The following is a 20,134-nucleotide window of genomic DNA, read 5'->3' as shown; positions in this document are numbered from 1 at the left end:
GACTTAGTTGTTTTAATTTACCTGTTTACCTATCTGTTTACTTAATTGTTTTACATAGTTGTCTCGTTTACCTTCTTGTTTACTTACCTGTTGACTTAGTTGTTTTTTTTACTTGTTTACCTATGTGTTTACTTACATTTTTACTTAAATGTATCGTTTACCTTCTTGTTTACTTACCTGTTGACTTAGTTGTTTTATTTACTTGTTTACCTTCTTGTTTAATTTACTTGTTTACCTATCTGTTTACTTAGTTGTTTTATTTACTTGTTTACCTATCTGTTTACGTAGTTGTCTTGTTTACCTTCTTGTTTACTTACCTGTTGACTAGGTGTTTTATTTACTTACTTACCTTATTGCTTACTTAGTTGTCTAGTTTACCTGCTTGTTTACTTAGTTGTTGAGTAGGTGTGGCAGGAAGTTGGAAGCAGCGAGTGACAAAGTACATTCCTTTGCGGCGGACGACGGAGAAGAAGGCTGAAGAAGAAGAAGAAGACAAGAGAAAGTGGAGCGTTGACAACGTTTGTTAATCTTCTTTTGCTCCCTGGAAGAGTAAAGAAAGATGTTGGTTTGATTAGTAGATGAGGACGTTGGTTTGATTAGTAGATGAGGACTTTGGTTTGATTAGTAGAGGAGGACTTTGGTTTGATTAGTAGATGAGGACTTTGGTTTGATTAGTAGAGGAGGACTTTGGTTTGATTAGTAGATGAGGACTTTGGTTTGATTAGTAGAGGAGGACTTTGGTTTGATTAGTAGAGGAGGACGTTGGTTTGATTAGTAGAGGAGGACGTTGGTTTGATTAGTAGATGAGGACTTTGGTTTGATTAGTAGAGGAGGACGTTGGTTTGATTAGTAGAGGAGGACGTTGGTTTGATTAGTAGATGAGGACTTTGGTTTGATTAGTAGAGGAGGACTTTGGTTTGATTAGTAGAGGAGGACGTTGGTTTGATTAGTAGATGAGGACTTTGGTTTGATTAGTAGAGGAGGACGTTGGTTTGATTAGTAGATGAGGACTTTGGTTTGATTAGTAGATGAGGACTTTGGTTTGATTAGTAGAGGAGGACTTTGGTTTGATTAGTAGAGGAGGACTTTGGTTTGATTAGTAGATGAGGACGTTGGTTTGATTAGTAGATGAGGACGTTGGTTTGATTAGTAGATGAGGACTTTGGTTTGATTAGTAGATGAGGACTTTGGTTTGATTAGTAGATGAGGACTTTGGTTTGATTAGTAGATGAGGACGTTGGTTTGATTAGTAGATGAGGACTTTGGTTTGATTAGTAGAGGAGGACGTTGGTTTGATTAGTAGATGAGGACTTTGGTTTGATTAGTAGATGAGGACTTTGGTTTGATTAGTAGAGGAGGACTTTGGTTTGATTAGTAGATGAGGACTTTGGTTTGATTAGTAGATGAGGACTTTGGTTTGATTAGTAGAGGAGGACGTTGGTTTGATTAGTAGATGAGGACTTTGGTTTGATTAGTAGAGGAGGACGTTGGTTTGATTAGTAGATGAGGACTTTGGTTTGAGTGCACAGGTCAGAGACTAAGATTCCAGACTGGATCAGAGGTGACTTTATTAACAACATTTGATTAAGTTGGTCATTCAGACAACAAAGAAAAAAAGATCACTTTTGAAGTCTTCAAACATTTCTTGTAATACTTCAAATATTTCATACTTTTGGTCCAAATATTGACATTTTGACTTTTCATGCATGGAGTATTTTGGAAGTAGTATTTAGCAAAACTGTGTTGTATTAGCCAGTATTTGAAAAGAAGTGTTTGCTCCCCTGTTTTGAAGTATGTGTGTACTCATGGTGCAAGTACTTCAACAGAACACACAAATACCTGCAAATACAACGTGTACTTCACTCATGAGTATTCCATTCAGGTAAAGAAGTATTTGACTTCATACTCAAACCTTGCAGAAAGTATTGCTGAGAAGCAGATTCTTGTAGTACTTTGCTTGCTAGGTTCTTGTAGTTGTAGTACTTTATTTGGTCATTTCCTCTGGTTGTTGTACTTTACATGGTAGTTTCTTGTAGTAGTACTTGTCGTGGTAGTAGTACTTGGTAGTTTCTTGTAGCTGCAGAACTTTACTTGGTAGTTGCAGTACTTGGTAGTTTCCTGTAGTTGCAGTACTTGGTAGTTTCCTGTAGTTGCAGTACTTGACATGAAGGTGTGGTCTCGTCAGGTGTGTAACATCCTCCCAGTCTTGTGTAGGTCTACAATCTCTGACAGTCTTGTCCATCTCTCAATGTATTTGCTACACATACTAAGTACTTGCTTCAAGGTACAGTACTCATTCCTACACTGCTTGCTAGGAGGTCACACACTTACTTTACTCAGTGGAATACTATAAAGGTTGTGTTTGTGTACATTGTGTCTCTGATAGTACAAAGTATTACAAATGATGTCATATTTTCATGGATGGAGAGTAGTACAACATCAGCAGGGATCAAATACTTCTTGTCCAGAAAGTGAACGCAGAAAACATCATACATGTGGGAGAGGATTATGTTTGTGTAATATTGTGTGTTATGTGTAATATTGTGTGTTATTTATCTGTAATATTGTGTGTTATTTATCTGTAATATTGTGTGTTATTTATCTGTAATATGTGTATTATTTATGTGTAATATTGTGTGTTAATTATGTGCAATATTGTGTTATTTATGTGTAATATTGTGTTATTTATGTGTAATTTGTGTATTATCTATGTGTAATATTGTGTGTTATTTATCTGTAATAGTGTGTGTTATTTATCTGTAATTTGTTGATTATTTATGTGTAATATTGTGTGATATTTATGTGTAATATTGTGTGTTATTTAGGTGTAATATTGTGTGTTATTTATCTGTAATTTGTGGATTATTTATGTGTAATATTGTGTGTTATTTATGTGTACTATTGTGTTATTTATGTTTAATATTGTGTGTTATGTGTAATATTGTGTATTCATAATCTGTAATAATGTGTTTTATTGTAATGTAATATTGTGTATTAATCACGTGTAATATTGTGTGTAATGTGCAGTTTTGTGTAATTTAAGTGTAATATCATATTTTTATTATGTGGAATATTGTGTGTTATTTATGTGTAATACTTATGTTTAATATTGTATAATACTTAAATGCAATATTGTGTTATTTATTTATAGTGTGTGTAGCATCGTGTGTGTGTGTGTGTACAAACATTTGTAGTTGTGTGTGTGTGTAGTATAGTGTGTGTGTGTGTGTGTGTTCAGCGGAACTTGGTGGAGAAGTGTGTGTGTAGTATAGTGTGTGTGTGTGTACGTAGTATGGTGTGTGTGTGTGTGTGTGTGTGTGTGTGTGTGTGTTCAGCGGAACTTGGTGGAGAAGTGTGTGTGTAGTATAGTGTGTGTGTGTGTACGTAGTATGGTGTGTGTGTGTGTGTGTGTTCAGGGGTCGTTGGTGGAGAAGTGTGTGTGTAGTATAGTGTGTATGTGTGTGCGTGTAGTATGATGTGTGTGTGTGTGTGTGTGTGTGTTCAGGGGAAGTTGGTGGAGAAGTGTGTGTGTAGTATAGTGTGGATGTGTGTGTGTGTGTTCAGGGGAAGTTGGTGGAGAAGTGTGTGTGTAGTATAGTGTGTGTGTGTGTGTGTGTGTGTGTTCAGGGGAAGTTGGTGGAGAAGTGTGTGTGTAGTATGATGTGTGTGTGTGTGTTCAGGGGAAGTTGGTGGAGAAGTGTGTGTGTAGTATGATGTGTGTGTGTGTGTGTGTGTTCAGGGGAAGTTGGTGGAGAAGTGTGTGTGTAGTATGATGTGTGTGTGTGTGTTCAGGGGAAGTTGGTGGAGAAGTGTGTGTGTAGTATAGTGTGTGTGTGTGTGCAGTATGATGTGTGTGTGTGTGTGTTCAGGGGAAGTTGGTGGAGAAGTGTGTGTGTAGTATGATGTGTGTGTGTGTGTGTTTAGGGGAAGTTGGTGGAGAAGTGTGTGTGTGTAGTATGATGTGTGTGTGTGTGTGTGTGTTCAGGGGAAGTTGGTGGAGAAGTGTGTGTGTAGTATGATGTGTGTGTGTGTGTTCAGGGGAAGTTGGTGGAGAAGTGTGTGTGTAGTATAGTGTGTGTGTGTGTGCAGTATGATGTGTGTGTGTGTGTGTGTGTTCAGGGGTAGTTGGTGGAGAAGAGGCTGAGAGGTTGGTTCTCATTGGTCGGAAGAGGAGAACGATAACCTTCAAATGTCCTTGGAATACTTCCACTTGTAGAACCTGAACTATTACTCAGAGTCTCGATGCTTCCTTCTCTCTGCAGCTCTGCAACACAGTACACACAACAGTACTTCTTAAATACACACAACAGTACTTCTTAAGTAGTACTTCTTAAATACACACACAATACTTCTTAAATAGTACTTCTTAAGTAAAATTTCTTAATCCTTCCTCTGCAATAAAGTACAGAGTAATACTTCTTCAATAATACTTCTTCAATAGTACTTCTTCAATAGTACTTCTTTAGTAATACTTCTTGATCCTTCCTTCTGCAACTCTACAGGAACTATTTCATATTTCTTAAATAGTACTTCTTAAGGAATACTTCTTAACAAACATTTCTTGAATAACACTTCCTAACAAATACTTCTTAGGTTATACTTTCTGAAATCATATATTTTAAGTAATACTTCTTAAGTTATACTTCTTGGGTTATACTTGTTGAATAATATTCCTGGAAAAATACTTTTGAGGTAGTACTTGTAAAGTTGTGTTCTGGGAAGCAGACTATCAAAAATAGTACATAAAAATAGACATTTGTCCAAAAAATGATATTGTTGATTCAAATTGATGATGAAAGAAGATTCTGTCCTGCATTCCATTGTTGATACAATCTAGTTTCACTTTCACTTTCACTTTCACCCACTGAGCTCACAACTCTGAAATATCAACATCTACCTCACATGAATATTGATCAAACGTGAATATTGATGACATGAATATTGATGACATGAATATCTACTAATGATCAATAATCAGGACCTATCAATAAGAATGAACATCAATATCTTTATAAGAGGACTATTAGGACAAATTGATATCAGGGACTTCAACTTCTCACAATAGTTCTCTTTCGCTAAACTAAAAATACACGAGTAGAAAAGTATCGAAGTCAAAGAATACGTGAGTAGAAACATCAAAAAGTAGAAAACAAGGAGAAAAACTAAAGTTGAAAAAAGATAAGTAAAAGAATACTTAAGTACACTTAATAATATTTAATAATATGTCTTTGATGCAAAGTTGGAGTGTTTAGTTAGTGCCTCCATGGCGGGTGTAGTGTTTAGTTAGTGCCTCCATGGCGGCTGTAGTGTTTAGTTAGTGCCTCCATGGCGGCTGTAGTGTTTAGTTAGTGCCTCCATGGCGGCTGTAGTGTTTAGTTAGTGCCTCCATGGCGGCTGTAGTGTTTAGTTAGTGCCTCCATGGCGGGTGTAGTGTTTAGTTAGTGCCTCCATGGCGGCTGTAGTGTTTAGTTAGTGCCTCCATGGCGGGTGTAGTGTTTAGTTAGTGCCTCCATGGCGGCTGTAGTGTTTAGTTAGTGCCTCCATGGCGGGTGTAGTGTTTAGTTAGTGCCTCCATGGCGGCTGTAGTGTTTAGTTAGTGCCTCCATGGCGGCTGTAGTGTTTAGTTAGTGCCTCCATGGCGGCTGTAGTGTTTAGTTAGTGCCTCCATGGCGGCTGTAGTGTTTAGTTAGTGCCTCCATGGCGGGTGTAGTGTTTAGTTAGTGCCTCCATGGCGGCTGTAGTGTTTAGTTAGTGCCTCCATGGCGGGTGTAGTGTTTAGTTAGTGCCTCCATGGCGGCTGTAGTGTTTAGTTAGTGCCTCCATGGCGGGTGTAGTGTTTAGTTAGTGCCTCCATGGCGGCTGTAGTGTTTAGTTAGTGCCTCCATGGCGGCTGTAGTGTTTAGTTAGTGCCTCCATGGCGGCTGTAGTGTTTAGTTAGTGCCTCCATGGCGGCTGTAGTGTTTAGTTAGTGCCTCCATGGCGGGTGTAGTGTTTAGTTAGTGCCTCCATGGCGGCTGTAGTGTTTAGTTAGTGCCTCCATGGCGGCTGTAGTGTTTAGTTAGTGCCTCCATGGCGGGTGTAGTGTTTAGTTAGTGCCTCCATGGCGGGTGTAGTGTTTAGTTAGTGCCTCCATGGCGGCTGTAGTGTTTAGTTAGTGCCTCCATGGCGGGTGTAGTGTTTAGTTAGTGCCTCCATGGCGGCTGTAGTGTTTAGTTAGTGCCTCCATGGCGGGTGTAGTGTTTAGTTAGTGCCTCCATGGCGGCTGTAGTGTTTAGTTAGTGCCTCCATGGCGGCTGTAGTGTTTAGTTAGTGCCTCCATGGCGGGTGTAGTGTTTAGTTAGTGCCTCCATGGCGGCTGTAGTGTTTAGTTAGTGCCTCCATGGCGGGTGTAGTGTTTAGTTAGTGCCTCCATGGCGGCTGTAGTGTTTAGTTAGTGCCTCCATGGCGGCTGTAGTGTTTAGTTAGTGCCTCCATGGCGGCTGTAGTGTTTAGTTAGTGCCTCCATGGCGGCTGTAGTGTTTAGTTAGTGCCTCCATGGCGGGTGTAGTGTTTAGTTAGTGCCTCCATGGCGGCTGTAGTGTTTAGTTAGTGCCTCCATGGCGGCTGTAGTGTTTAGTTAGTGCCTCCATGGCGGCTGTAGTGTTTAGTTAGTGCCTCCATGGCGGCTGTAGTGTTTAGTTAGTGCCTCCATGGCGGCTGTAGTGTTTAGTTAGTGCCTCCATGGCGGGTGTAGTGTTTAGTTAGTGCCTCCATGGCGGCTGTAGTGTTTAGTTAGTGCCTCCATGGCGGCTGTAGTGTTTAGTTAGTGCCTCCATGGCGGGTGTAGTGTTTAGTTAGTGCCTCCATGGCGGCTGTAGTGTTTAGTTAGTGCCTCCATGGCGGGTGTAGTGTTTAGTTAGTGCCTCCATGGCGGCTGTAGTGTTTAGTTAGTGCCTCCATGGCGGCTGTAGTGTTTAGTTAGTGCCTCCATGGCGGGTGTAGTGTTTAGTTAGTGCCTCCATGGCGGCTGTAGTGTTTAGTTAGTGCCTCCATGGCGGCTGTAGTGTTTAGTTAGTGCCTCCATGGCGGCTGTAGTGTTTAGTTAGTGCCTCCATGGCGGCTGTAGTGTTTAGTTAGTGCCTCCATGGCGGCTGTAGTGTTTAGTTAGTGCCTCCATGGCGGGTGTAGTGTTTAGTTAGTGCCTCCATGGCGGCTGTAGTGTTTAGTTAGTGCCTCCATGGCGGCTGTAGTGTTTAGTTAGTGCCTCCATGGCGGGTGTAGTGTTTAGTTAGTGCCTCCATGACCAAGTTTCTTTCAGACAGTTTTTCCTTGCCTTCGCCTCATGTGTGCTTAAGTGTACTGATGTACTACACAGTACACTTCAAAAGTGACGTACAGGAAGTGTGCGGTTAGTGGCGAGTGCCAAGGAGGATCCAGAGCTTGAAAACCTTCTTCTGCGGTTCAAGTCTCCAGTTGTTTCAGGTGAAAGTCATCAGCACCAATGGTTCTATAATACTATCAATCATGTACTATAACCTGTCCTACTTTGTCTCGTTTTTCATGTGTTGCTTCCTGTCCGCCACTCTTACTTTTTAGTTTCCACTTCCTGTTCTGCCACCGAATGCTGATTGTGCTAACCTACCTCTGATTAGTGACTCGTACTGCCTCTGATCACTAATCAGAGGGTTTATATGCCAGCATTGCTGCTTCCTGTGCACTTTCCTGCCCTCTCTGCATCCCGGGGTTCCACTCCGACACAATCCAAAAGTCAACTTTATTACCAATAAAACTGTCAATCATACCTTTCATCTTGGATTTTACAACTATTTTATTTTATTGACATTCATCATTAGTATCATTAATATGTATTGTTAATATGAATATTATTAGTCCACATGTCAAGTGTGACTATCGGTGATTATTTGTGGCTTCACACAATTAAAGACTTGGACATGAAATATATCAAATATTTTGTAATATGAAAATGAGGAAAGGACACAAAGATTTTGTCAGGACTAAGAAGAAGAAGAGTAAGGACAAAGCTGGAAAGGAGGTTACATCTGAGCAGAGAGAGAAAGGACGACACGGTGAGTGTGTGTGTGCGTGTGTGTGCGTGTGGGTGTGTGTGTGTGTGTGTGTGTGTGTGTGTGTGTGTGTGTGTGTGTGTGTGTGTGTGTGTGTGTGTGTTCGTCGATGCTAAATCCATTAGGTCCTTGTGACCCAGACTCCCAGTGCACGAAACACATACAAAGAGTCCGAAACACACACACACAGACACACAAACACACACACACATGCACACACACACACACACACACACACACACACACACACACACACACACACACACATGCACACACATACACACACACACACACACACACACAAACACACGCACGCACACACATCAAAAGAAGTCTTGTCCACTTAGGAAGCGCCACATTGAAAGAGCACTGCTGCTTCCTAAATGAGTTAAGCATTTGGAGTGTGTGTCAAGTACACACACACACACACACACACACACACACACACACACACACACACACACACACACACACACACACACACACACACACGACGTATGCACATGTGCACATTAGGTATGCGCACACAGGAAGTATGCACACACACACACACACACACACACACACACACACACACACACACACACACACACACACACACACACACACACACACACACACACACACACACAGTTAAGTAAAAGAACTAAAGATACAAAATGTCTAACAAAGATTCTCTCAGCACAAAAATATTTCTGCTAACAAAATTCATAATTTGAACTCAAAGTACATATAAATGTGCATCATTCTTTACTCTCTTATTTACACTCAACCACACACCTATACACTCATCTAGTACACTCAACTACACTACCTTCTACACTCAACTACATCAATCCAACTGAACTACATCTTATTACATCTAACTCAACTACATCCAACTCAACTACAGTCAACTACATCTAAACCCATCCACTTAAATCTAACTCAACTACATCAACTGTAGCACACTCAACAACATCCAACCCCATCTAACTCAACTACATCCAACTCAACTACAGTCAACTATATCCAAACACATCCAATTAGGTCTAACTCAACTAAATCAACTATAGCCAACTCAACAGCTTCCAACTACATCCAAATACATCTAACTCAACTACATTCAACTCGACTACAGTCACCTACATCTAAATACATTAAATTATATCTAACTCAACTACATCCAACTATATCCAACTCAGTAACATCCAACTATACTACAGTCAACCACATCCAAACACATCCAATTAGGTCTAACTGAACTACATAACTCAACGACATCCAACTACATCTAAATGCATCCAATTGCACCTAACTCGAGTGCATCCAACTATATCCAACTCAACAACATCCGACTACATCTTAAAAACATCCAATTACATCTAACTCAATAACATCAACTGTATCCAACTCAACAACATCTAAATGCATCCAGTTACATCTAACTCCACTACATCCAACTCATCCACAGCCAACTACATCCAACTTAACAACAACAATGTCATCCAACTACATCCAACAATGTCCCAAAACACCCATCTACATTCAACTCATTTATAGAACAAATACATTGAACTACATCTAACTCAACTACATTCGACTAGATCCAACTACACCCATTTACATCTTACTACAGCCAAGTACATCCAACTGGACTGCATCCAACTACATCCAACCTCATAGAAGTTGACAAAGGTGACAAAGACGTACAAAAAGATAAAGTCAAGTAGAAAATAAAAATACTTTAAAAATAATAATTTGTCCAGACTACGTCCAGTTCTAGAACTCACTATGATCATTTTATTTAAGCCATCCAACTCAACTACGTCAAACTCAAGTGCAGTGACTACATCCAACTCTGTTACAGTCAAATACATCCAACTACATCCGTCCACATTTAACTCAACTACATCAGCTTACATCTAACTATATCCATCTACATTCATTTACATCCAACTCAACTACGTCAACCTCAAGTGCAGTTGACTACAACCAACTCTGTTACAGTCAAAAACATCCAACTACATCGGTCCACATTTAACTCAACTACATCAGCTTACATCTAACTATATCCATCTACATTCATTTACATCCAACTCAACTACGTCAAACTCAAGTGCAGTTGACTACAACCAACTCTGTTACAGTCAAAAACATCCAACTACATCGGTCCACATTTAACTCAACTACATCAGCTTACATCTAACTATATCCATCTACATTCATTTACATCCAACTCAACTACGTCAAACTCAAGTGCAGTTGACTACAACCAACTCTGTTACAGTCAAAAACATCCAACTACATCGGTCCACATTTAACTCAACTACATCAGCTTACATCTAACTATATCCATCCACATTCATTTACATCCACCTCAACTACACTCAACTACATCCAACTAGGTTACAGTCAAATACATCCAACCACATCTGTCCACATTTAACTCAACTACATCAGCTTACATCTAACTATATCCATCTACATTCATTTACATCCAACTCAACTACGTCAAACTCAAGTGCAGTTGACTACAACCAACTCTGTTACAGTCAAAAACATCCAACTACATCGGTCCACATTTAACTCAACTACATCAGCTTACATCTAACTATATCCATCCACATTCATTTACATCCAACTCAACTACACTCAACTACATCCAACTCTGTTACAGTCAAATACATCCAACTACATCAATCCACATTTACCTCAACTACATCTAACTGTATCCTCTACATTCATTTACATCCAACTACATCCAACTCAACTACACCCAACTACATCCAAGTCTGTTGCAGTAAAAAACATCCAACTACATCGGTCCACATTTACCTCAACTACATCTAACTGTATCCTCTACATTCATTTACATCCAACTACATCCAACTCAACTACACCCAACTACATCCAAGTCTGTTGCAGTCAAAAACATCCAACTACATCGGTCCACATTTAACTCAACTACATCAGCTTACATCTAACTATATCCATCTACATTCATTTGCGTCCAACTACATCCAACTCAACTGCAGCCAACTACATCCAACTCTGTTACACTCAAATACATCCAACTACATCCATCCGCATTTAACTCAACTACATCAGCTTACATCCAACTATATCATCTACATTTATTTATAGCCGACTACATCCAACTCTGTTACAGTCAAGTACATCCAACTACATCCATCCACATTTAACTCAGCTACATCAGCTTACATCTAACTATATCATCTACATGTATTTATAACCAACTACATCCAACTCTGTTACAGTCAATTACATCCAACTACATCCGTCCACATTTAACTCAACTACATCAGCTTGCATCCAACTATGTCCATCTACATTTATTTACATCCAACTCAAGTACACCCAACTACATCCAACTGGATTCAACTACATCCAACTACATATAAGTAACGTCACAAAAGTACAATATTTAAAAAGTACCAAAAGGGATAAGCGGTAGGAAATGGATGGATGGTTTCAAATGTACATGATCCATTTTCCTCCTCAACATAAGAATAAATGTTGTTTTATTTTGGTGAACTTAATGACTTCATACAAGTGTTGTTTAACAATCACAAACATAAGTCATCAGTTTTATCTTCAATCATTTTTCTAAACAGGAATCCTTTGCGCAACTCGGAATTTTCTCCGCATTACACAAGATGGACATTATACTGTACATTATACATTAATTATACTGTACATTATACATGAATTATTCTGTACATTATACTATATACTGTATATTATACATCAATGATACTGTACATGATACTATATAGATCAGAGTCACATATAAATACTTGATGTATGTACAATTTCATAAGGTTTCCACATCCTTTATATCAGCACTTTACTATCTTGTGTACTTTTAGTAGTACTTTTGCATGAAAAACATCCATCCATTTTTCTACCGCTTGTCCCCAAACATATTTAGAAAAAAGCAGACATATTTGAGGATGTACGTTCCAAAAGTGGTCTTTGGGAAGCAAGTGAAGGTGAGAAAGAAGGTGTGATGAGTCAGTAGAAAGAAGGTGTGATGAGTCAGTAGAAAGAAGGTGTGATGAGTCAGTAGAAAGAAGGTGTGATGAGTCAGCAGAAAGAAGGTGTGATGAGTCAGTAGAAAGAAGGTGTGATGAGTCAGTAGAAAGAAGGTGTGATGAGTCAGTAGAAAGAAGGTGTGATGAGTCAGTAGAAAGAAGGTGTGATGAGTCAGTAGAAAGAAGGTGTGATGAGTCAGTAGAAAGAAGGTGTGATGAGTCAGTAGAAAGAAGGTGTGATGAGTCAGTAGAAAGAAGGTGTGGTGAGTCAGTAGAAAGAAGGTGTGATGAGTCAGTAGAAAGAAGGTGTGATGAGTCAGTAGAAAGAAGGTGTGATGAGTCAGTAGAAAGAAGGTGTGATGAGTCAGTAGAAAGAAGGTGTGATGAGTCAGTAGAAAGAAGGTGTGATGAGTCAGTAGAAAGAAGGTGTGATGAGTCAGTAGAAAGAAGGTGTGATGAGTCAGTAGAAAGAAGGTGTGATGAGTCAGTAGAAAGAAGGTGTGATGAGTCAGTAGAAAGAAGGTGTGATGAGTCAGTAGAAAGAAGGTGTGGTGAGTCAGTAGAAAGAAGGTGTGATGAGTCAGTAGAAAGAAGGTGTGATGAGTCAGTAGAAAGAAGGTGTGATGAGTCAGTAGAAAGAAGGTGTGATGAGTCAGTAGAAAGAAGGTGTGATGAGTCAGTAGAAAGAAGGTGTGATGAGTCAGTAGAAAGAAGGTGTGATGAGTCAGTAGAAAGAAGGTGTGATGAGTCAGCAGAAAGAAGGTGTGGTGAGTCAGTAGAAAGAAGGTGTGATGAGTCAGCAGAAAGAAGGTGTGATGAGTCAGTAGAAAGAAGGTGTGATGAGTCAGTAGAAAGAAGGTGTGATGAGTCAGTAGAAAGAAGGTGTGATGAGTCAGTAGAAAGAAGGTGTGATGAGTCAGTAGAAAGAAGGTGTGATGAGTCAGTAGAAAGAAGGTGTGATGAGTCAGTAGAAAGAAGGTGTGATGAGTCAGTAGAAAGAAGGTGTGATGAGTCAGTAGAAAGAAGGTGTGATGAGTCAGTAGAAAGAAGGTGTGATGAGTCAGTAGAAAGAAGGTGTGATGAGTCAGTAGAAAGAAGGTGTGATGAGTCAGCAGAAAGAAGGTGTGATGAGTCAGTAGGAAGAAGGTGTGATGAGTCAGTAGAAAGAAGGTGTGATGAGTCAGTAGAAAGAAGGTGTGATGAGTCAGTAGAAAGAAGGTGTGATGAGTCAGTAGAAAGAAGGTGTGATGAGTCAGTAGAAAGAAGGTGTGATGAGTCAGTAGAAAGAAGGTGTGATGAGTCAGCAGAAAGAAGGTGTGATGAGTCAGTCAGTCACCTGTAGCAGAACCCTCGATGTCGCGAGAAGGAAACTCGGACATGGCGTCGGCCAAACGCTCCCTCAGACCTTCGTCCGTGGACTCTGAGAAAGCCAAGTTGTGTCTCGGCACGCCAAAAGTCTCCGGCCAGCTGCCACACACCTCCAGCAGCGTCACGCCACACCCGTCCAACGTGTCTGCAAACATTACAGATACAGATAAAGTTCAACTTCACTTTTACTTTTACTTTCATTCAGATGACATCTTTTATCATCGCACAGCTCTGCAAACATTGATATATATCATCCCCTGAAGAGCAGGGAAACCTGCTGACCTAACGTGTATTACCCCGCTATTGAGCACTCTGTCATGGATAAACCACACACTTATGCACTCATCTAGTACACTCAACTACATCATTCTTTACTCTCGTATTTACACTCAACCACACACCTATACACTCATCTAGTACACTCAACTACACTCAACTATGTCAAGCCACTTCCAATATATATATATATATATATTTTTTTATATATGTAGTTGAGTTAGATGTAATAAGATGTAGTTCAGTTGGATGTAGTTGTTGCGGATGTAGTTGAATTGGAAGTGGTTTGATGTAGTTGAGTGTACTAGACGAGTGTATAGGTGTGTGGTTGAGTGTGTGTGTGTGTATATATATATATATATTTACACACACACACACACAGACACACACACACACACACACACACACACACACATATAATTGTATGTATGTGTGTAATTTTAGGTGAATAGTACAACTATAACAAGCTGTACACTGACTACTTTAACGTTGATCCAAGCACAATATTTATGGCCATATTTAAAGCAATGCAACTTTTATTTTCATTACTCCAACATATTTTTGAGGCAAATGTTTCAGGTCAGCTACTTTTATGCAGCAATCACAACACAAGTGTCACGGCTGTCACACAACATCTACACAACCTGCACAACGACACAATCTCCTCTCTTTCTGTCAGCCGCTATCACAACATCTTGCATGCTGGAGACACACAGTCTGAGACCTTGTGTGTGTGTGTGTGTGTGTGTGTGTGTGTGTGTGTGTGTGTGTGTGTGTGTGTGTGTGAGAGACATACAGACAGGAAGTAAACAGAATATCATGTTGACTCACAAGCAAAAGGCTGTGATTGACCAGCACTATTAGCTTAGCACTATGTTAGCGTTGTATACATAAATATAATCTTATGAAAATGACTTATTGTGATGTGACAAAGTCTTAGTAAGTGCAGCTGGATTTTACTTGTCCCCCTGAACACATCATGTACACAAAACCATTGTTATATCCACTCAATAAATATTCGACAAATAAAATGAAGATTTTATCCATTAAATGAATATTCAATAAAAAAAAAACATTCTGCACATAAAACACATTTTCGATTTATTAAATCAATATTATATGAATAAAATGAATATTCGACCCAGGACATAATTATTGTATGATTACAATAAATATGTTATCCTGTAAATGAAGATTCTACAAATTAAATCAACACTCTATAGACATAATTAATATTTTATCCATTAAATGATTATTCTACAAAAAAAAGGAATAATATATCCTTTAAATGAATATTATATAAATACAATTCATATTATTTCCTTTTAATAAATATTATATACATTGCATAAATATTTTATGCATAAAAAAATATTATATAAATAAAAATTATTCTATAATTAAAATTATTATTTTATCCATAAAATGATTATTTGATAAATAAAATAATAGTCTGTTCATTACATAATTATTCTACAAAAATTAATAATTTATCCTTTAAATGAATATTCTATAAATAAAATAAAAATGTTATGCATAAAATTAATATGTACCCATTAAATGTGTTTTCTATCAAAAAAACGAATAATTTATCTTATAAATGAATATTCTATAAATAAAAATAATATTCTATCCATGACATAATTATTATATAAATCAATGGCACATTTTATCTTTTAAATGAATATTTTATAAATAAAATGAATATTCTATTCATGACATAATTATTCTATGAATAAAAGAGATATTTTACCCTTTAAATGAATATTGCATAAATAAAATGAATACTCTGGATAAAATTTATATTTTATCAATGAATTGATTATTCTAGATATAAAATGTATATTCTATACATAACATTAATGGTCTATGCATAAAACTAATAATAAACATACTAAAAATATATTCTACAAATACATTTAATATTTTATAAATAAAAATGAATATTGTATCCTTTAAATTAACATTCTATAAGAAATTAATATCTCATACATTACGTGAATATTCTATAAATAATACAAATATATAAACATTAAAGTCCTACTGAAAGCCACTACTAGCGACCACACAGTCTGATAGTTTATATATCAATGATGAAATATTAACATTGCAACACATGACAATACGGCCGCTTTACTTTACTAAATTGCAATTTTAAATTTCCCAGGAGTTTCGTCTTGAAAACGTTGTGTAATGATGACGTGTACGCGTGACATCACAGGCTGTTAGGAATATGAGCGCTGCACACACACACAGCTAAAAGTGGTCTGCTTTAACGGCATAATTACACAGTATTTTGGACATCTGTGTTGCTGAATCTTTTGCAATTTGTTCAATTAATATTGGAGAAGTCAAAGTAGAAAGATGGAGTTGGAAAGCTTTAGCCTTTAGCCACACAAACACACGGTGATTCCTTGTTTAAAATTCACTGAGGTGAAACTTTACTATGGATCAGAGCGGTCAAGCGAACATGGATCCCGACTACATGTCAACCAGCAGGTTTCGGTGAGAAAATTGTGGTTAAAAAGTCGCCTCTTACCGGATATCAGCGGCGCTTGTGCCGCCCATAAAGCTGCCATCGACTTCCCTGAGACACTGGCGTCAAGACACCCAGCTGTGGACACACCCCTCCGACTATCAGGTACTATTAAACTCACTAAAACACTAACAACACAATAGAAAGATAAGGGATTTCCCAGAATTATCCTAGTAAATGTGTCTAAAAACATCTGAATCCGTCCCAATGCAATCACCTTTTTTTTTTTCTGTCTTTTTTTTCTCGTCCGTCGCTATCAATATCCTCAAACACGAATCTTTCATCCTCGCTCAAATTAATGGGGAAATTGTCGTTTTCTCGGTCCGAATAGCACTTTTTGTTGGAGGCTCCCATTAAAAACAATGTGAATATGTGAGGAGCCATCACACTTGTGATGTCATCGTCTGCTACTTCCGTACAGGCAGGGCTTTTCTGTTAGCAAGCAAAAGTTGCAAACTTTATGGTGGATGTTCTCTACTGAATCCTTTCAGCAAAAATATGGCAATATGGTGAAATGATGAAGTCTGACACATAGAATGGAGCTGCTATCCCCGTTTAAATAAGAACATCTCATTTCAGTCGGCCTTTAAAGACACATTCTATAGATGCAAATTATATTCCATGGAAAAATTGAATATTTGATCCATTGAATGAATGTTCTATGAGAATTTGTTGTAACATGGAGTGTTTGAATAAAATACATCATCAATAATAATAATAATTCAAACATATTTAGAATCCTAAGCAAGGTTTGTATAAAGTCCTTCAACCCGAGTCAGGGTCATGTGACTCCGACATGAATGTGGAGCAGAGCAGGTGTAATTCATCTTTCTTCTTGTTGAAACACAAATATTTATTCCACGTAAAGATCTTCTCCACCAGAAGATTAGACAACTGTCCAAAACTTCGTTAACTCATGTGATTAATCACAAAAACATGAAGTTAGCTAGCCAGCTATGAGCTAATGCTAGCAAGTCAGACTGGATGTTTTGGGAACATTCTCTCAAGACTTATTACGCCAACTTGAAAACATTACTAAGTATAGATACTTTACCAAAAGGTAACTAAATTACAAATCAATCTTTACAAAATACAATTATTTCTAGGTAAAATACTGATTGTGTTACTAAAAATACTTCAAACATCGGGCATACACAATTGATTGATGTTTCATGAGAGTGGAGTGTGTGTTCCTTGAAAAGGCGCTGCCAGCCAGAGTTTAGAGCTGTGCTTGTTAGCACAACATCGGCACTTTGCAAAGAGAAGCGGCAGATCAGTTGAAAAAAGTAATTCATTTACTAATTAAGGTGCCCGTTAAAAATTGTGTTAATCGCCAGCAAAATTAAATATGGCTTTACTGAAAAGAAAACACGTTTATTTATTTATTCAATATCTGAGGTTTGCAGCTAACTGATGTTTCATGAGAGCTGAGTGAGCAGTCCAGTGAACACCCAAGTACCTTGGAAAGGTGTGACACATTAGCGGGAAAACTGCTTGTGAAGTAAATGTTGGAGTACTTTGAGGAAGGTGGGAGTAGCAGGATTGTGTATTCACAATGTGTATTGTCAGCTAGTAACCAGGTGCCAATGCAGGTATGTGTAGTGACTCAGGTAGTAACCAGGTGCCAATGCAGGTATGTGTAGTGACTCAGGTAGTAACCAGGTGCCAATGCAGGTATGTGTATTGTCAGCTAGTAACCAGGTGCCAATGCAGGTATGTGTAGTGACTCAGGTAGTAACCAGGTGCCAATGCAGGTATGTGTAGTGACTCAGGTAGTAACCAGGTGCCAATGCAGGTATGTGTAGTGACTCAGGTAGTAACCAGGTGCCAATGCAGGTATGTGTAGTGACTCAGGTAGTAACCAGGTGCCAATGCAGGTATGTGTAGTGACTCAGCTAGTAACTAGGTGCCAATGCAGGTATGTGTAGTGACTCAGCTCGTAACCAGGTGCCAATGCAGGTATGTGTAGTGACTCAGCTAGTAACTAAGTGCCAATGCAGGTATGTGTAGTGACTCAGGTAGTAACCAGGTGCCAATGCAGGTATGTGTAGTGACTCAGCTAGTAACCAGGTGCCAATGCAGGTATGTGTAGTGACTCAGCTAGTAACCAGGTGCCAATGCAGGTATGTGTAGTGACTCAGCTAGTAACCAGGTGCCAATGCAGGTATGTGTAGTGACTCAGCTAGTAACTAGGTGCCAATGCAGGTATGTGTAGTGACTCAGGTAGTAACCAGGTGCCAATGCAGGTATGTGTAGTGACTCAGGTAGTAACCAGGTGCCAATGCAGGTATGTGTAGTGACTCAGCTAGTAACCAGGTGCCAATGCAGGTATGTGTAGTGACTCAGGTAGTAACCAGGTGCCAATGCAGGTATGTGTAGTGACTCAGCTCGTAACCAGGTGCCAATGCAGGTATGTGTAGTGACTCAGCTAGTAACTAAGTGCCAATGCAGGTATGTGTAGTGACTCAGGTAGTAACCAGGTGCCAATGCAGGTATGTGTAGTGACTCAGGTAGTAACCAGGTGCCAATGCAGGTATGTGTAGTGACTCAGGTAGTAACCAGGTGCCAATGCAGGTATGTGTAGTGACCTGAAGAAGATTTGTGGCGCTCCTGTTTCCAGGTGACGTGTGGTGTTGCCATGGCAACGTGTGCTGGCCGCAAACACAATTAAGTGCTAATGCAAGACAGCTGATTGAGCAACACTTTTTATGATGTGACCACGTGTTGATGAACACAGGAAGTCACATGACCTCGCTGGTGAAGACTTGATGATGTCCACATGATCTCCTCAACATCCTTCAGCACACTAAAATACTTATTTTGTACTTTCACTTTTCTTACTTACAACTACTTTGGGGTATAGAATGTGTGTGTGTGTGTGTTATAGTATATGTGTGTATGTGTGTGTGTTACAGTGTATGTGTGTGTGCGCATGTGTGTGTGTGTGCATGTGTGTGTAAGTGTGTGCATGTGTGTGTAAGTGTGTGTGTGTGTTACAGTGTATGTGTGTGTGCGCATGTGTGTGTGTGTGCATGTGTGTGTAAGTGTGTGCATGTGTGTGTAAGTGTGTGTGTGTGTTACAGTGTATGTGTGTGTGCGCATGTGTGTGTGTGTGCATGTGTGTGTAAGTGTGTGCATGTGTGTGTAAGTGTGTGTGTGTGTTACAGTGTATGTGTGTGTGCGCATGTGTGTGTGTGTGCATGTGTGTGTAAGTGTGTGCATGTGTGTGTGCGCATGTGTGTGTGTGTGCATGTGTGTGTAAGTGTGTGCATGTGTGTGTGTGCATGTGTGTGTGTGTGCATGTGTGTGTAAGTGTGTGCATGTGTGTGTGTGTGTGTGTGTGCATTAGTGTCTAAGTGTGCATGTGTGTGTGCGTGTGTTTATATTTATCATCACTTGTCTTTATTGTGTGGTTTAAAACAAAACTCCTCGATTCCCTAAAATAATCAATCAATCAATGAAATGACATGTATTGATCCATCCTTAAAGAGTGTGACTTCTTCAATGGGCCCTTCGTGAGCGAACATACATGTGTCAATGGGCGCTGCATGAGCGAACAGACAAATCAACATGCTTGCTCGATGTGTTTGTGGTCCAGAAGTAAGCATCTTAAAAATCAGATTGCACTTAAAGCCAAGCAGCCGCTGGGAATCAAACTCTCTCCTCTTTGCTCGCTTTGTTCTTTAGCCTTTAAAAGCTGCTTGTCTGCTCATCCACAACGTTTCTACGTCACTCCCAAATCTCACTTTCATGCAACGTGACGCCTTCACAAACACTTTCTGAATATCTTTGGTTATTGATCAATATTTCATCATTCATTCTGACCATCTTTGATTATTGATCAATATGGAACA

At 39.1% G+C, this 20,134-nt stretch overlaps 1 protein-coding gene and 1 pseudogene across 1 annotated transcript in view; both read right to left on the bottom strand.

The window, feature by feature from the left end:
- LOC133564833 (pleckstrin homology-like domain family B member 1) overlaps positions 1 to 20,134 on the bottom strand; it is a 689,899-nt pseudogene that overhangs the window by 486,587 nt on the left and 183,178 nt on the right.
- LOC133564839 (BCAS3 microtubule associated cell migration factor-like) overlaps positions 1,552 to 20,134 on the bottom strand; it is a 164,752-nt gene continuing 146,169 nt past the window's right edge. Inside the window, exons 4-5 of the mRNA XM_061919355.1 lie at positions 13,437 to 13,613; positions 1,552 to 4,264 (exon numbers count right to left, since the gene is read on the bottom strand). Coding sequence (XP_061775339.1) covers positions 4,116 to 4,264; positions 13,437 to 13,613 — 326 coding nt within the window. The 3' untranslated portion in view covers positions 1,552 to 4,115. The remainder of the gene's footprint in view (positions 4,265 to 13,436; positions 13,614 to 20,134) is intronic.

Source organism: Nerophis ophidion, linkage group LG13 (assembly GCF_033978795.1).
Source record: "Nerophis ophidion isolate RoL-2023_Sa linkage group LG13, RoL_Noph_v1.0, whole genome shotgun sequence".
Classification (NCBI taxonomy): domain Eukaryota; kingdom Metazoa; phylum Chordata; class Actinopteri; order Syngnathiformes; family Syngnathidae; genus Nerophis; species Nerophis ophidion.
The sequence above is the reverse complement of the archived record's forward strand: the minus strand, read 5'-3'. Positions and strand labels throughout refer to the sequence as shown.